This window comes from Strigops habroptila, chromosome 2 (genome assembly GCF_004027225.2).
Source record: "Strigops habroptila isolate Jane chromosome 2, bStrHab1.2.pri, whole genome shotgun sequence".
NCBI lineage: Eukaryota > Metazoa > Chordata > Aves > Psittaciformes > Psittacidae > Strigops > Strigops habroptila.
In genome coordinates, this window is record NC_044278.2 from 102,153,378 (window position 1) to 102,165,736 (window position 12,359).

At 39.9% G+C, this 12,359-nt stretch overlaps 1 protein-coding gene across 2 annotated transcripts in view; it reads left to right on the forward strand.

The window, feature by feature from the left end:
• Nucleotides 1-12,359, forward strand: part of FLT1 (fms related receptor tyrosine kinase 1) — a 115,918-nt gene that overhangs the window by 33,279 nt on the left and 70,280 nt on the right. For both annotated transcript variants that reach the window (XM_030477809.1, XM_030477810.1), the window contains exons 8-10: nucleotides 415-532; nucleotides 2,546-2,715; nucleotides 3,108-3,267. In XM_030477809.1, the coding sequence (XP_030333669.1) occupies nucleotides 415-532; nucleotides 2,546-2,715; nucleotides 3,108-3,267 (448 nt within the window). The remainder of the gene's footprint in view (nucleotides 1-414; nucleotides 533-2,545; nucleotides 2,716-3,107; nucleotides 3,268-12,359) is intronic.

Here is a 12,359-nt window from a genome sequence, read left to right on the forward strand (position 1 = left end):
TCCTTTGCTGTTTCTCTGAAGGTCCCTTAAATCATCTCAGGCAGAATATGTTCTTTTGGGACATTTATTGATTCTTGGCCTTTAGGAGTGGAAGGGTCATATGACCATCTAGTTCAGCTTCCCCTGTACCACAAACCACCTTATCTTTTGTGTCTTTTGACTGAAGCACAATGTGAATTTGGCTAGAATATATCTTCTCCAGGCGGATTCATGGCCTGGAAACTCTATCTCAGTTTCTTTTATGTTTGTGGTATTCCTCTCTAGGATGTTAGGCTTTTTTCTTGCTGTTGCCATGTGGGAACATCAAAACTATTAAAGATTATTTTTATTTGGATTCCTGTTCTCTTTAGTAGAAAAATTTTTTTTGCAGGCTGAAAATCAGTAATAAAATGGACTCTTTTTATTTTGTTTAAGATAAAGTGTTCATTAATTTGAAACGCCGAAGAAAAACTGCACTGGAGGCTGTAGCTGGAAGAAAGTCTTATCGTTTGTCAATGAAAGTGAAGGCATTTCCTTCTCCAGAGGTCATATGGTAGGACAACAATTGCTTGCACATATGCATACTGGACCTTTTCCTAAATCAAAAATACTGTCTTGGTAAAATATTCAAATATGACCCCTTGAAATGGCAACAAACTGGATACAACACAGTTGTGGAGTTTTGCTGGAAGTTTTAGGGTTGTCCTGGGTTTTAACAATTTATGAGAACATTATCTCCATTTTGCAAGTGTGAAAAAGGAGATCTGGAAAGTTTAAAGCTCACATCCTCAAATATATTAGGTATGTCTCCTACTGAAATCAGTGGACACCCTACAGCTTAATATCTCTACCAAGCTTGACTGAAGTGTTGCATCTAACTTTATTCAGACCTAGATATGAGACCTGAATTTCCTTTCCAGAGAGTAGGAGAAAGAAAAGATGATTTTCATTAAAATAAGTAACTGAATTGAGTCACACAGACATGCAGTAATAGAAAAAACAATGGAAGTTGGGTTTATTATATGGTGAAATGCAGGTTGTGCATCTACTTTAGTGACTGGAGCATTCACTTTGGCTCAAATATACCGTACTAAGAAATCTTTTGAACAGTTTTTTGTATTAATCCAAACCACTTTTATATGAAACAATGTTATCTATTCATGATCTCAAGTGCTGAGGGTTTTTTTGTTGTTGTTGTTGTTTTGTTTTTTTTAAATAATTCTAAACACCAGTAGCCCTGCCTCAATTCATTGCACTTTAACAAAGGGTTTATGACAAGACTGATTAAGAAAACAAACTGTACACACATGAACAGCGAGAGTTCATGTTACTCACAGCCAGGAATTACTTTTGCTCCAAACTTTTTGTTTTACAAAACCCTTACGTTTATAGATCCACATGAAAAATTAAGCGGCAAAAGTAGAGCTGATGCTAGCTATTTATACAGTATTTTCAGTTTCTTTAATGGTTGGGCTTGTGGACTACACATATAGATCCAGAACTTCTGAAATATGAAAAAATAAAGCCAATTTAAACAAGAATTTTTATTTATCTATTTATTTATTACAGTGAGGTTGGCCAAACACTGGAACAAGTAGTCCAGAGATGCTGTGGAGTCTCCACCCTTGGAGATACTTAAAACCAGACTGAAAATGGTCTTGGGCCACCGTCTGACCTTGCTTTGAACAGTAGGTTGGACTAGACAACCTCCAGAGGCTCTTTCAGCCTCAATCATTCTGTGGTTCTATAAAACACAGATGCAATGAAATGCCTAAGTCCATAATCCTTAGACCAAATTTTTAGTCCTCTTTTACTGACAGTAGGTTTTCTGTAAATACTTACTAAAACGGATTTTAATCAAGTCCGTCATCATAGTGAAACTCTGTTGCACTCTTCTACTAACATCATGTCAACCTTCATATATCATGCAACCTACCGAAATGTGGTTTACACTGTATTTTAGACTTCGAAGAAAAGAGTTGTGCTTCTTCAGGAATCTGTGTGTGAGCAAGAGTTAGTATTTTCTATGCTGATTTTCTGTTATCTTTAAAAACATTCGCTTGATAGCAGGATATCTGATTCTTTAGTGCTTATCTAATCTACTTACTCTTCCTCTTCCTAAAATCACAGCTGTGCTTAGGCTACTGTAATACTTTGTCCCAGGATGTATTCTGAGGTCATAGAGAAATGGTCAGTGCTGGATGATGCAACCTTTTTTTCTGAAGGACCCTTAGCCAAAATGGTTGTCTTCTAGACTAAATGGCGGCACAAGCATGGAAAACTGGGATCTTCAGAGATAGAGCTGCAATTTTCAGCAGCTCTCAAATACTATAGAGCCCTGTCAGATCCTTATCAATTTTATACATAGAATAATGATATTTATAAAACAGTTTGGAGAATACCAATCTTATTTGTAAGGGAAGGATGAGCCTCTGGTAAACAGAATCTCAGGCTGTAAATTCAGTCCTTGCCCAAAGATTGAGAAATGTTGTGAAATGAAATAATGCAGGCAGTTTAAGCAACACTATTTTTTCTAAATTTTGATTTCTGGAATTCTTTTAAACAGGTTAAAAGATGGGCTGCTCGCAGCTGAAAAGTGTGCCCGATACATGGTTAAAGACTATTCATTAATCATCAAGGATGTTGCTGAGGAAGATGCTGGAAACTACACTATAATGTTGAGCATACGGCAGTGGAATTTGTCTAAGAACCTTACAGTCACTCTTACAGTAAATGGTAAGTATACAGCATGTTCCCACTCTTTTCCCGAATCTTGAACTAGATATTCTTTTATCTTGCACATTTAAGGTCATCGAGGATTTTCTTACTGACTTTCATGAACCCAAATCCAAGCCCCATATGGAGGGTGACAGACCCATCTTGGAATCAGAAAACGGACGCTGGTTTTAATTAGAAGGGTTTCTGTCTTCCATGGTCACATACTTGTTCCTGATGACTTAAATGTGTTACTAATCACTCATCTGACTTGACTTAAGTTTGCTGTTTTTCTTTGTTTTCTGGGGGATTTTTCGTATTACTCATCCTGCAGGAATATAGTATTTTCATGATCATGTAATACATTGGAGATAAGCTGGTTTTAATTGCTTTCCAATTTTTGTCCTTTGCAGTGAAACCCCAGATATATGAAAATGCCGTGTCATCATTCCCTGATCCCAATCTGTATTTACTGGGCAGCAAGCAAGTGCTGACATGCACCGTGTATGGTATTCCTCAGCCTAAAATTAAGTGGATGTGGTACCCATGCAGACAAAATCATTCTAAAACAAGGTAGGACAACTTCCTTACTTCTATTTGTCATGTTTTCCCTTACTATTACATTTAAATATTTACTTATTTTACAAGAATAAAGCTTGCCTTGACCATTGCTTAGTTAGTAGAGTTTGTGTGCTTTTAATTAATGTAGTTTTTAGTAAACATGTGGGCACAATGCATTTTGTTCTGCATCATTATTTGAAAATGGAGGGCAGAGTTGTTATTTTGTATTGCGACTTAGGTTTGTTTACAGTTCACTACCATTCATGCATGTAATGTCCAGAGGCGATAATCACTTCTTAATTTTTGAGGGAAGCATTGCAGACAATGTCTTGCAAAGTTCACACACTTTCTCATGAAGGAGATTTACATGCTTTCTTCCATGCACAGTGATTCCCCTGTGTGGCATCTTTTGAAATTCAACAGAACTAATCTTAACGACTTTTTCCATTACGAAGGTCAAATGTCTTTTATGATACATTGACTCACAGATTCAGTTCAGCAAGCCAAATGTGCCCAGCATTCTCCAGATGATATTTCAACAGCGTAAAATACAAATGGCGCCATACAAGCTTACGTGGTGCTGATGTGGCGCTTAACTTATCCTCTTTTATATTTAAGCTTTCTTTGAACTTCATTTCTTACTATTACAAGTTTGTTTGTTGACTCATCTATCCAAAGCTCTTCCCACATTATGAAATCTGACAAAATCTTAATGATTAACAATCAAGCTCCGCAATGGCATTAGCAATAAGCTACTATTGGAGGGTTCAAACATGTAAGGTATTTGGATCACACCACAATGAAGATACTTCAACCTAACAGAAGTTTAGGAACCAGAATTTTCTCAGTTTGAGCTGAAGATAATAACTTACATAGGACTTATGTTCTTTAACGCTTTCACAGAATTGGGTTTTAGTGCCAATCCAGCCACACATTTAAGCATATGCTTAACTGCAGGGGTATAAGACACTTCAGCCAATTAAATAGGACAAATATCTTATTTCAAATTAAGGGCAGTTGTAAGTACTTTGTTATCACTAAGAGAGTGGTCAGCACTTCCTAGAAGCATACAAAATTTTTCCAAATATGCCTTGCTTTGGTATTGTGCTAATGGATGGCTTTCTGTGCCCTTCTCACCAAGAGGTGGCACTAGCAATCTCTCCTTTTGACGGAATAAATATAACCTGAAATTCTCCATTTTGAGGACAGGTGAGAGCTGTCCTCAATTTTCTCTATCTGTTATATTACCTTTGAAGGATGAGTTGCAAAATTCTGGGTATTAATTTGGCTTTGCTCATGGTTGCAAGGTGTAAGACAAAAGAAATAGCAACATCTTTTAAGCAGAGAAACCCTGTGAAATGTGTATGTGAAAATTTTCAATCTATTCATTTCTGTCAAGTGTTTATACATCTATGCATACTCTTGGTGGAAATCACAATGCAGCACTGTTATAACCATTGGTTCTTCTTTGGGAGATGGGATGGTGCTTGTCCATTGTCAAATATTTCCTTTGGTTAACAAGCACGGATCTGCACTACAGCACAGGAGACCGTGTCATTAGAAATAGAAATCAATATCCACAAGCAGGTGTTTAATAATGTGTTAAACTGTAGACTCAATTAAATGCTAATTAGAAGTGTGTTTGAGCAGGTGATCAAAGGAGAAATGTAACAACTGGAATCCACTATTGGCTCTGTTACAAGGTTGTTTCCAGACTTGCTTCCAAATTGCCTTCATAATTGTTCTGTGACAATTCTCTTTAACCCCCTCCCCTTCCTTCTGCTTTAAATGCTCATTGAAGAAGTAGCCTGGAGAACACCATTTTTATTGCTTTGTCTAAGAGGAGTGAGGTGGCTCCTCCTGAATGATATGGTGGCAACTAACTATCACAGAAAGGCAGAAATGCCTGAAAAACTACATTTTGTCTCTGGCTCTGGGAAGGGAGCAGTGTGGACTACCTCGTTGGTTGGCACACTGTGCTCAGGCTGATATCTGTGCCACTTCAGGTATTCTCCCTGAAGAATTGGAGAACCCTGTGATTCCACTTATTTCACTATACTTTCCCTATTGTGTGAGGGGAGTTTTGCCTAAAAAAACAGATTTAAGGTGTGCATACCTTGTGCAGCAGAGAAAAAAATGTATCTTGTTCTGTCATTACAGCATTTCTCTGGGTTTACCTTCTCAAAATTAGGTTTCTTAGGCTAAAATGTTACTTTATTTGTGTTTGAGTAGTGCCTATTTCTGTGCCTTTCCCTTAAGTTGATAAACCCCCACAGGTTACCATCATTCAGTGTATGGCAGTAGGGATTCTCCTCAAGTTTGACTCCCATGCCATTGGACAGATTGTGCACTCTGAATGAAAGGACGCTGTTGCTGCAAAGACCTTGCAATGCACAGATCTGTTTGCTCCAAGGTTTATATGTGTGTTTAACTTCACATCACTTGAGTACTATCACTTCAAGCCGGAGAATGACAATTAGTGTAAAAATTAGATGGTTTTATTTTTAAAGAACCATTGCCTATGGGCTCCTTAATAGAAACTATTAGATTATCTGGCTTTCAATTTCTGTTCCAAACAGTTTCTGTTTCAAAAGTCTAAAAATAACTCAAAAGGATTCCATTGCTTTTAAATAAAACGCAGATGTATTTTGATGTTTTGTGATTTATCTTCATAAATCAATCTGCATAACTCTTCTCTGTACTTCATTCAAGCCAGTAACAGAAGGCCAGCCAAATTAAAGAGTTTCCATAGTTTCCTGGTAGCAAATTTAAAAAAAACAGACAAACAAAACAAAAAAAACCAACCCAAACTTGTAAAATTGCTCAACAAATGGACTTTTGGAATGTGGAGAGACCAACATCATTAAAATTTCCCCTTCTTTATTTTCTCTTAAAGTTACTTTGCTTAAACCAATGCTATTGCAATTAGATAACCTGCTGTTAGTCAGCTAGCTAACTAGATGGATAAGTGGAAAGATGATCTTCTGATGTGTACCCCAACAAGGAAACGTAGAACACTGAAGAAAAACTGTCTTGGGCAAAAAATTATGTTCTGGTGATTATTAAAGCTTATGCAGAGCTAGTAAATTCAGAGATGGCACGCAAAAGACAGTAGAAGATGCAAGAAGAGTTAAAATAAAATGCAATTTAAATAATGAAAGATTAGTCTTTCTTAAGTGACTGAGAAACTTCTTTTTCAGTGCTATCTTACTCCAGCTTACTCTCCTGCTCTGTAGCAGACACAGCCCCCAGTTGTTCAATGGATATAGCAGAAGACAGCCTGTGGGACACTTGCCCTGCAGTGTCCATCAGCCTCCTTGGCCTCTTCCCTACCACCCTCGAGTGGTTTCTTCTCGATTTGTTTTGGCTTGGGCTGGCTTGTCAGAGGAGGCGTGCAGAAGGGCAGCAGCAGCAGGGCTTGCTGAAGGTCTCTGGAGACAGCCAGGCTGGGCTCCACCTAAAAATGATCAGCTCTGAGCCTGCAGAACGAGCGTCTGCACACTAGGAACGTGCTTGATGTTAATGGTTCTTGACCTGAATCTCTTCAGCAGATTTATGTTTATCTTAAACTGGTCTGGCAGAGATTGCCAAGAAAGGCATGTGGGATACTGATATTGCTCAGTGGAAGCACTGGTTTCCTCAGCGGTTGTGTGGTGTCATTTGGGAGCAGTTTCTCTCTGTGGACATTTCCATGTGGGCAGTTCCAGAGAGGGCTTCGTCATGGTCTGCCCAAGGTTTGGCCAATCGGCCCTTCAGAAGCCTCAAACAGATGCAACACTGAAATTTTACCTTGAGTGTTTCAACTGTCCCACCACCTCGCTGACTCCCTCTCTCCTCGAGCTATCAGGTTTGTTTAGCTTCAAACTGCATATCAAATTCTTTTGTAATCCTGCCATCGCATCAGTCTGCATTTTCTGGCTTTTGTTTTTTCCTCTGTGTGTGTATGTGCACATGAGGCAAAGGGAAACAACAGTATTGCGGAGATGCCTACAAAAACAAAAAGTCATTGCAAAAACTGGTACATGATTCTCTGCCCCCGCTGACTTATAGCATAAGGATATGAACTCCTCTTGGTGTAAACCCACCTGAATGATGGGATTGAGAATGAAGGGCTGAGTATATGAAGCTGAGGACAGAAGCAGGCAGCAGGGCTCTGGTGCTGTGCAGCAATGCCTAAGCTGATACTGCTGCCAAAGAGCTAAGCTCAGGAAACCACAGCCCTCTGGTGTGTGGGTCCTCACCGAAATCACTACTGATTTAACACAGAGTGATCAGAAGAGAATATTACCTCCCTTTGAGGCTTGTCTGCAGTGTAAAGTTTGGGTCACATGTCTTATTTTCAATAGAAATCTCTCTCCAGCACTACAGAGGGAGGAAGAGGAACATGTTGTGGATCTCCGAGAGGCGGAAACTAGAGGCTTTCCTTGAAACTTCTGTGGAGATATAGAAAGACTGAAACTACCAGAATGAAAGTGCATGGCCAGACTCCCACCAGCTTCAGTGAAAGAGGAGGCAGGCCATGTATGCATAGCAGTCTAATTGCATTTCTTCATTGTTTATGTCAATGTATTAAGAAGGGATTGAAAGGCAGAATCATTAGGATGTGCTTGGATAGATTAGCAGGGTAAACCGGATTCGAAACATCAGTGAGGTATGTAAAATGGACAAGTAAAGAACAAATGTTAATTGTACTTAATTAGAAATGTACTGAACCACCCAAATTTAATTGTTGGATGTCTGCAAACATTGATGCCCATTAGTTTGTCCACAGCAACTGTTTTTGTTCCCCATGCCACCTTCTATTTTCAGGAAGGGGAAGTCTGAGTCCATAGAGCTGGTAAAAGTAGGTCAGATGCCATTAATAAACAGGTAGTTCAAAAATGCCTTTGTTTAATTTGACATGTGGCCAGATCCTCAGCTCTAAATTCACACTGGCTGAGGATCTGGCTGGTGACCTTCATGCCTTCCATGCTCTACTACAAGAAAATCTTCCTGCAGCAATCTAGTAATGTAAAGGTACTTAAAATGGGTACATCAGAAAATATGCTAGCTATTCCCTGATTTTGCTATGGTTGGGGAAATAGATTAGCATAAGAAAAATCAGCCTCTGTGTTTTTCACATAGCTTTCAAAATATGCAGAGGAGCAGACATGAGTGTACGTTGCAGCAGTGTGGACCTGCAGAGAATTTGAAGCCAAAAGAAAGAGTGAAGTATCATCTGGTCCGCAGTGTGCAGAGGCATCTCATTCTGCACTTCCACTGTGAGCCAAAAGTCAATGCTTGCTTGTGAACACCTTCTATCCTCTGAAAACAGCTAGTAGGGCTGTGTCCTTGTCCTCAGTCAGTATTTCAGATTTTTCTGATAGATATGTTTTAATATATTACTAATAAAATGCCATATGAATCAGACCTGGCATATACATATGGATGAATGTTTGACAAACACATGCTATACACTGCATACAGTTTGCCTCAGTCTGTCCTCAGGGTGACACACTGATGAACTTACATTCTGCAAGCTGTTAATGATTTGATTATGGGTCTTAGCTAAACCAGAAGTTTAAGCTTCCAAATTTCAAATTTTTTCTAACTCACTTTAAATCAAAGTTTTTAATATTCAGTTGGAAATATTTTAAAACAAATTGCAGTCTATTTCCCAAGTAATTTTTTTAATTGGTCATTGATCAAACCTAAACCATAAGGACTTCAGTAAGATCCAGATGGCACCACACTTTTATCCTCACTCCCCTACCTTTTTTTTCCCTGCCTCCTGTCCCTCTTTTTTTTTTTTTTTCCCAGTTCCTTTTTTTTCCCCTCTTGTTGCCTTTACAGTGTGGTGTCTTGGCTTTACTATGGACAGCCTGACCCCCAGACTTAAGGAAGAACACATAAGGGTCAGGCAGACAGTGGGATGTTTTTGCTGGATCTTTTACTCACTGTGGCCCAGCCCATAGAAAATAAAACATGTGACAAGTTGTACGTGGGGACTGCACGTCGTGAGCGAGGGCCTGCATGCTGGTGGTGTCTGAGCCAGTGGGACGTCCCAGCCTGTAGCCAGAAACCTCTTGGCCAAAGGAAGGCACCAGTTCAAACTCTGTGTGTGCTTAGGAGTGATTATGAATGGAGAACTATTACTGGATCAAGTACACCTTTTACAAAAATATACAAACTTTAGTTAGCATCCTTTTTCCTTTTAAGTATACGCCTTTCAAAAAGCCTTTGCAGAAGGCTTTGAACAGATACCGCGTATGGGGTAAGATCACGCACAGAAAAATATATTCAGTTAAAAAATAGAAAACAGAGGCTAAGAGGGAACAGCCAGTTCTTGCAGCAAGGGGAGGCGACTCGTGAAGCTTTTCAGGAGCTGGTGCTGGGGTCTATACTTGTCAACATGTTCAGAAATAACCTGGTAAAGGTGGTAAGGACGTGACAGAGTTTGCTGATGATACAAAGTTATTCAGATTTGTAAGGATGAGGGCTGATGGCGAAGAAATGCAGAACTATGTGAATCTGGATATCTGAGTGATAAAGTGGCAGATGAAATTCATGGAAGATAAACATGCATGATGCGCATAGGGAAAAAACAATCCTGCTTTCACATGTAAAATTGAAGTGTAAGAAGGCTGTTGGCTGATCATTACTACCACAAAGAGGGATCAGAGTGTTGTGATACACAGGTTTGTGAAAGTGATCACAATCATGAGCAGCTCTAAAAGCAGATTAAGTGCTAGGAATTCCCAGGAAAGAAATAAAGAACAAAATAGAGAACACCATGATAACTCCATGTAAATCCATAAATTACTGACATCTTTTATACTATGAGCATTTCTGATCCTTTCATCTCAAAGGATGCAGCCAAACTGGGAGGCACACTAGGAGGGGAAACAAAAAGGATCAAAGGAAATTCAAGGAATGAGAGGAATGTGTGAGGGATGAGTGAGGAGGGAGGTCAAGGCCCTCAGACCCCAAAAAGAGCTGACTTGGGGGGTACATGGTAGAGATCTACAGACTTGTGAAGGGGACACATGTCTGGGGTTCAGTTGTGTATGTCTTTTCCAATTCAAGAATTAAGGCCTATTAAAAGAAGCCAGGAGAAACGTAGTTTGGAACATAAAAAGGAGGTGGCTCTTCATGTAGTGGGTAGCAGATCTGTGAAACTCTTTGCTAGAGGACTTCGGGGGTTTGAAAAGTCTGCACAATGTCTTGGAAATCCACTGAAGTGTAGAAATGGCCTCCATTGCTTTAAGTTCCTGAGCTGACAATAATTGGTGACTGGGGGAGTATTAGGAGGAAGTACCTGAAGTTAGTCCTGCTCTTACTCATCCCCAACCATCTGCTTATGGTCATTGTTGAGACAGGATATGGGGTAGGTGGATCCTTGTTCTTATATCCACATCTGTCAGTATTTTCTCTTCCTGTTTTCCCTCTAATCGATTCCCCTCTCTCCTTAAAAATGTTTCCCTCCATTCTTTCTCATCCTTTCCTTGTTTTCTGCCTGCGCTTCCAGTCCCTCTCTCCAGTCAGCCCAGAGCTGCTCTCAAACCTCTACTTGCAGTGAAGCTGAAAACAAATAATTTTGAAAAACACAACCTCAGTGCGGCAATAGCTCTTTCATCTCCTCTGCTGATCACTGGGAAATAAAAAGAGTGTTACTTGTGCTTCCTGCTTGTCAACAAGACAAGGAGTATTAAGGATTGTGTAAATAAATTAGTGAAGAGTTACTCCTTTTTAGAGATAAAAGAAAAGAGGATCCAGTCAGGACAGCAAGGGAAAGGAAGGGAATTTTGGCATTGTGAGAAAGAAGATGTTGAGTATACCTGGATCTTGGAAGCTGAGGTGACGTTATGTCTAGAAGTCATGTGAGCTGTTGGAAGTGACTTGTGCATGGGAAATAACTTACATCAGAAGGGTCTGAACAATATCTTGGACTTTATATATGGGGAACTTAGATTGGAAATAGGAGAAATGGAGTACGAGCGTGGACATTGTACGTAGAGGCTTCATGGTCTTTCTCTTCAGGTTTCTTACTACTCAACCAGATCAGAAAACGCATCTTCCTTTCAGTACTACAGACTATTAAAACCAAATACTATTTTTCCTCTGAAAGAAATACTAGGTGCCCATGGAAATCTCATGCTCTGAGTGATAATTCTGTAGTTCCAGCCAACATCCAGCTCCTCTGTGGAGGATATGGTTGCCACTTTCACACAGGGAAAGTGGGGGCTGAGTCGCACTGACTGCATGGGATATGAGAGTGATTGTAGTCTAGCAAAGGAGGGAAAGGAGGCGGAGAAGAAGGAAGGAGGGAAGGATTGGCTAAAATATGATCGTATTCTGCATCCATGAAGAACACTAAGCAGTGTGAAGCAGGAAATTGAGGGTCAAGAAGCAAAATATAATTATCTGATAAGAAACATCAGATGTGAAAATGTCAAGTCACCTCAGGATGTGCAAACACCTTAAAAATTACTTTCAAGTGCTCTCATGTTCCCTAATGGCCAGAGGTATCAAGTACCGGCAAAGATGTTGGAAGCACCAAAATGTGTGTTTTGGTGGCTGTCAGCTCCAGGCATTTGCATTTTTCTTGTGAATAGCTGGTGTGCAGATGTAGAAGTGATCCCCCCCCCCCCCCCCCGTAGAAACGTGAGTGTGGGATGATGAAGAGCTGAAAGGTGGTTAGGTAAGACTGCTGTTGATCATACTGCTTCTTTTGACATAGCTCAAATAAATCAGTTTTCAGTGGTAGCATACTGGAATAGTCCAGGGCAAGCCATAATGTTTGGAAAGGATGAGTGTGAAAGGGAAACACTATGCATTTATCTGGTTGCACGTAGATAACAGCAAGAAAGGCAGTGAGCAGCTGTCAAATGTTTTCTTTTCCCATTAAGCCATGGCAATATGCAGCAAAGCTATGAATGCCATATACCCTACTGTTTTCAAAGATGCTCACCAGGAGGATGAGGCATCTAGGGGAGGATCTTCCCTAAGAGAATGAGCTTTCCCTCTAGGTAACCACCTTAACGAGCACACAGATCATCCTGCAAAACAGAAGACAACTCAATCCTCAATCTGGCAAGTGAGCAGTGCCAACCTAATGCCAGGAG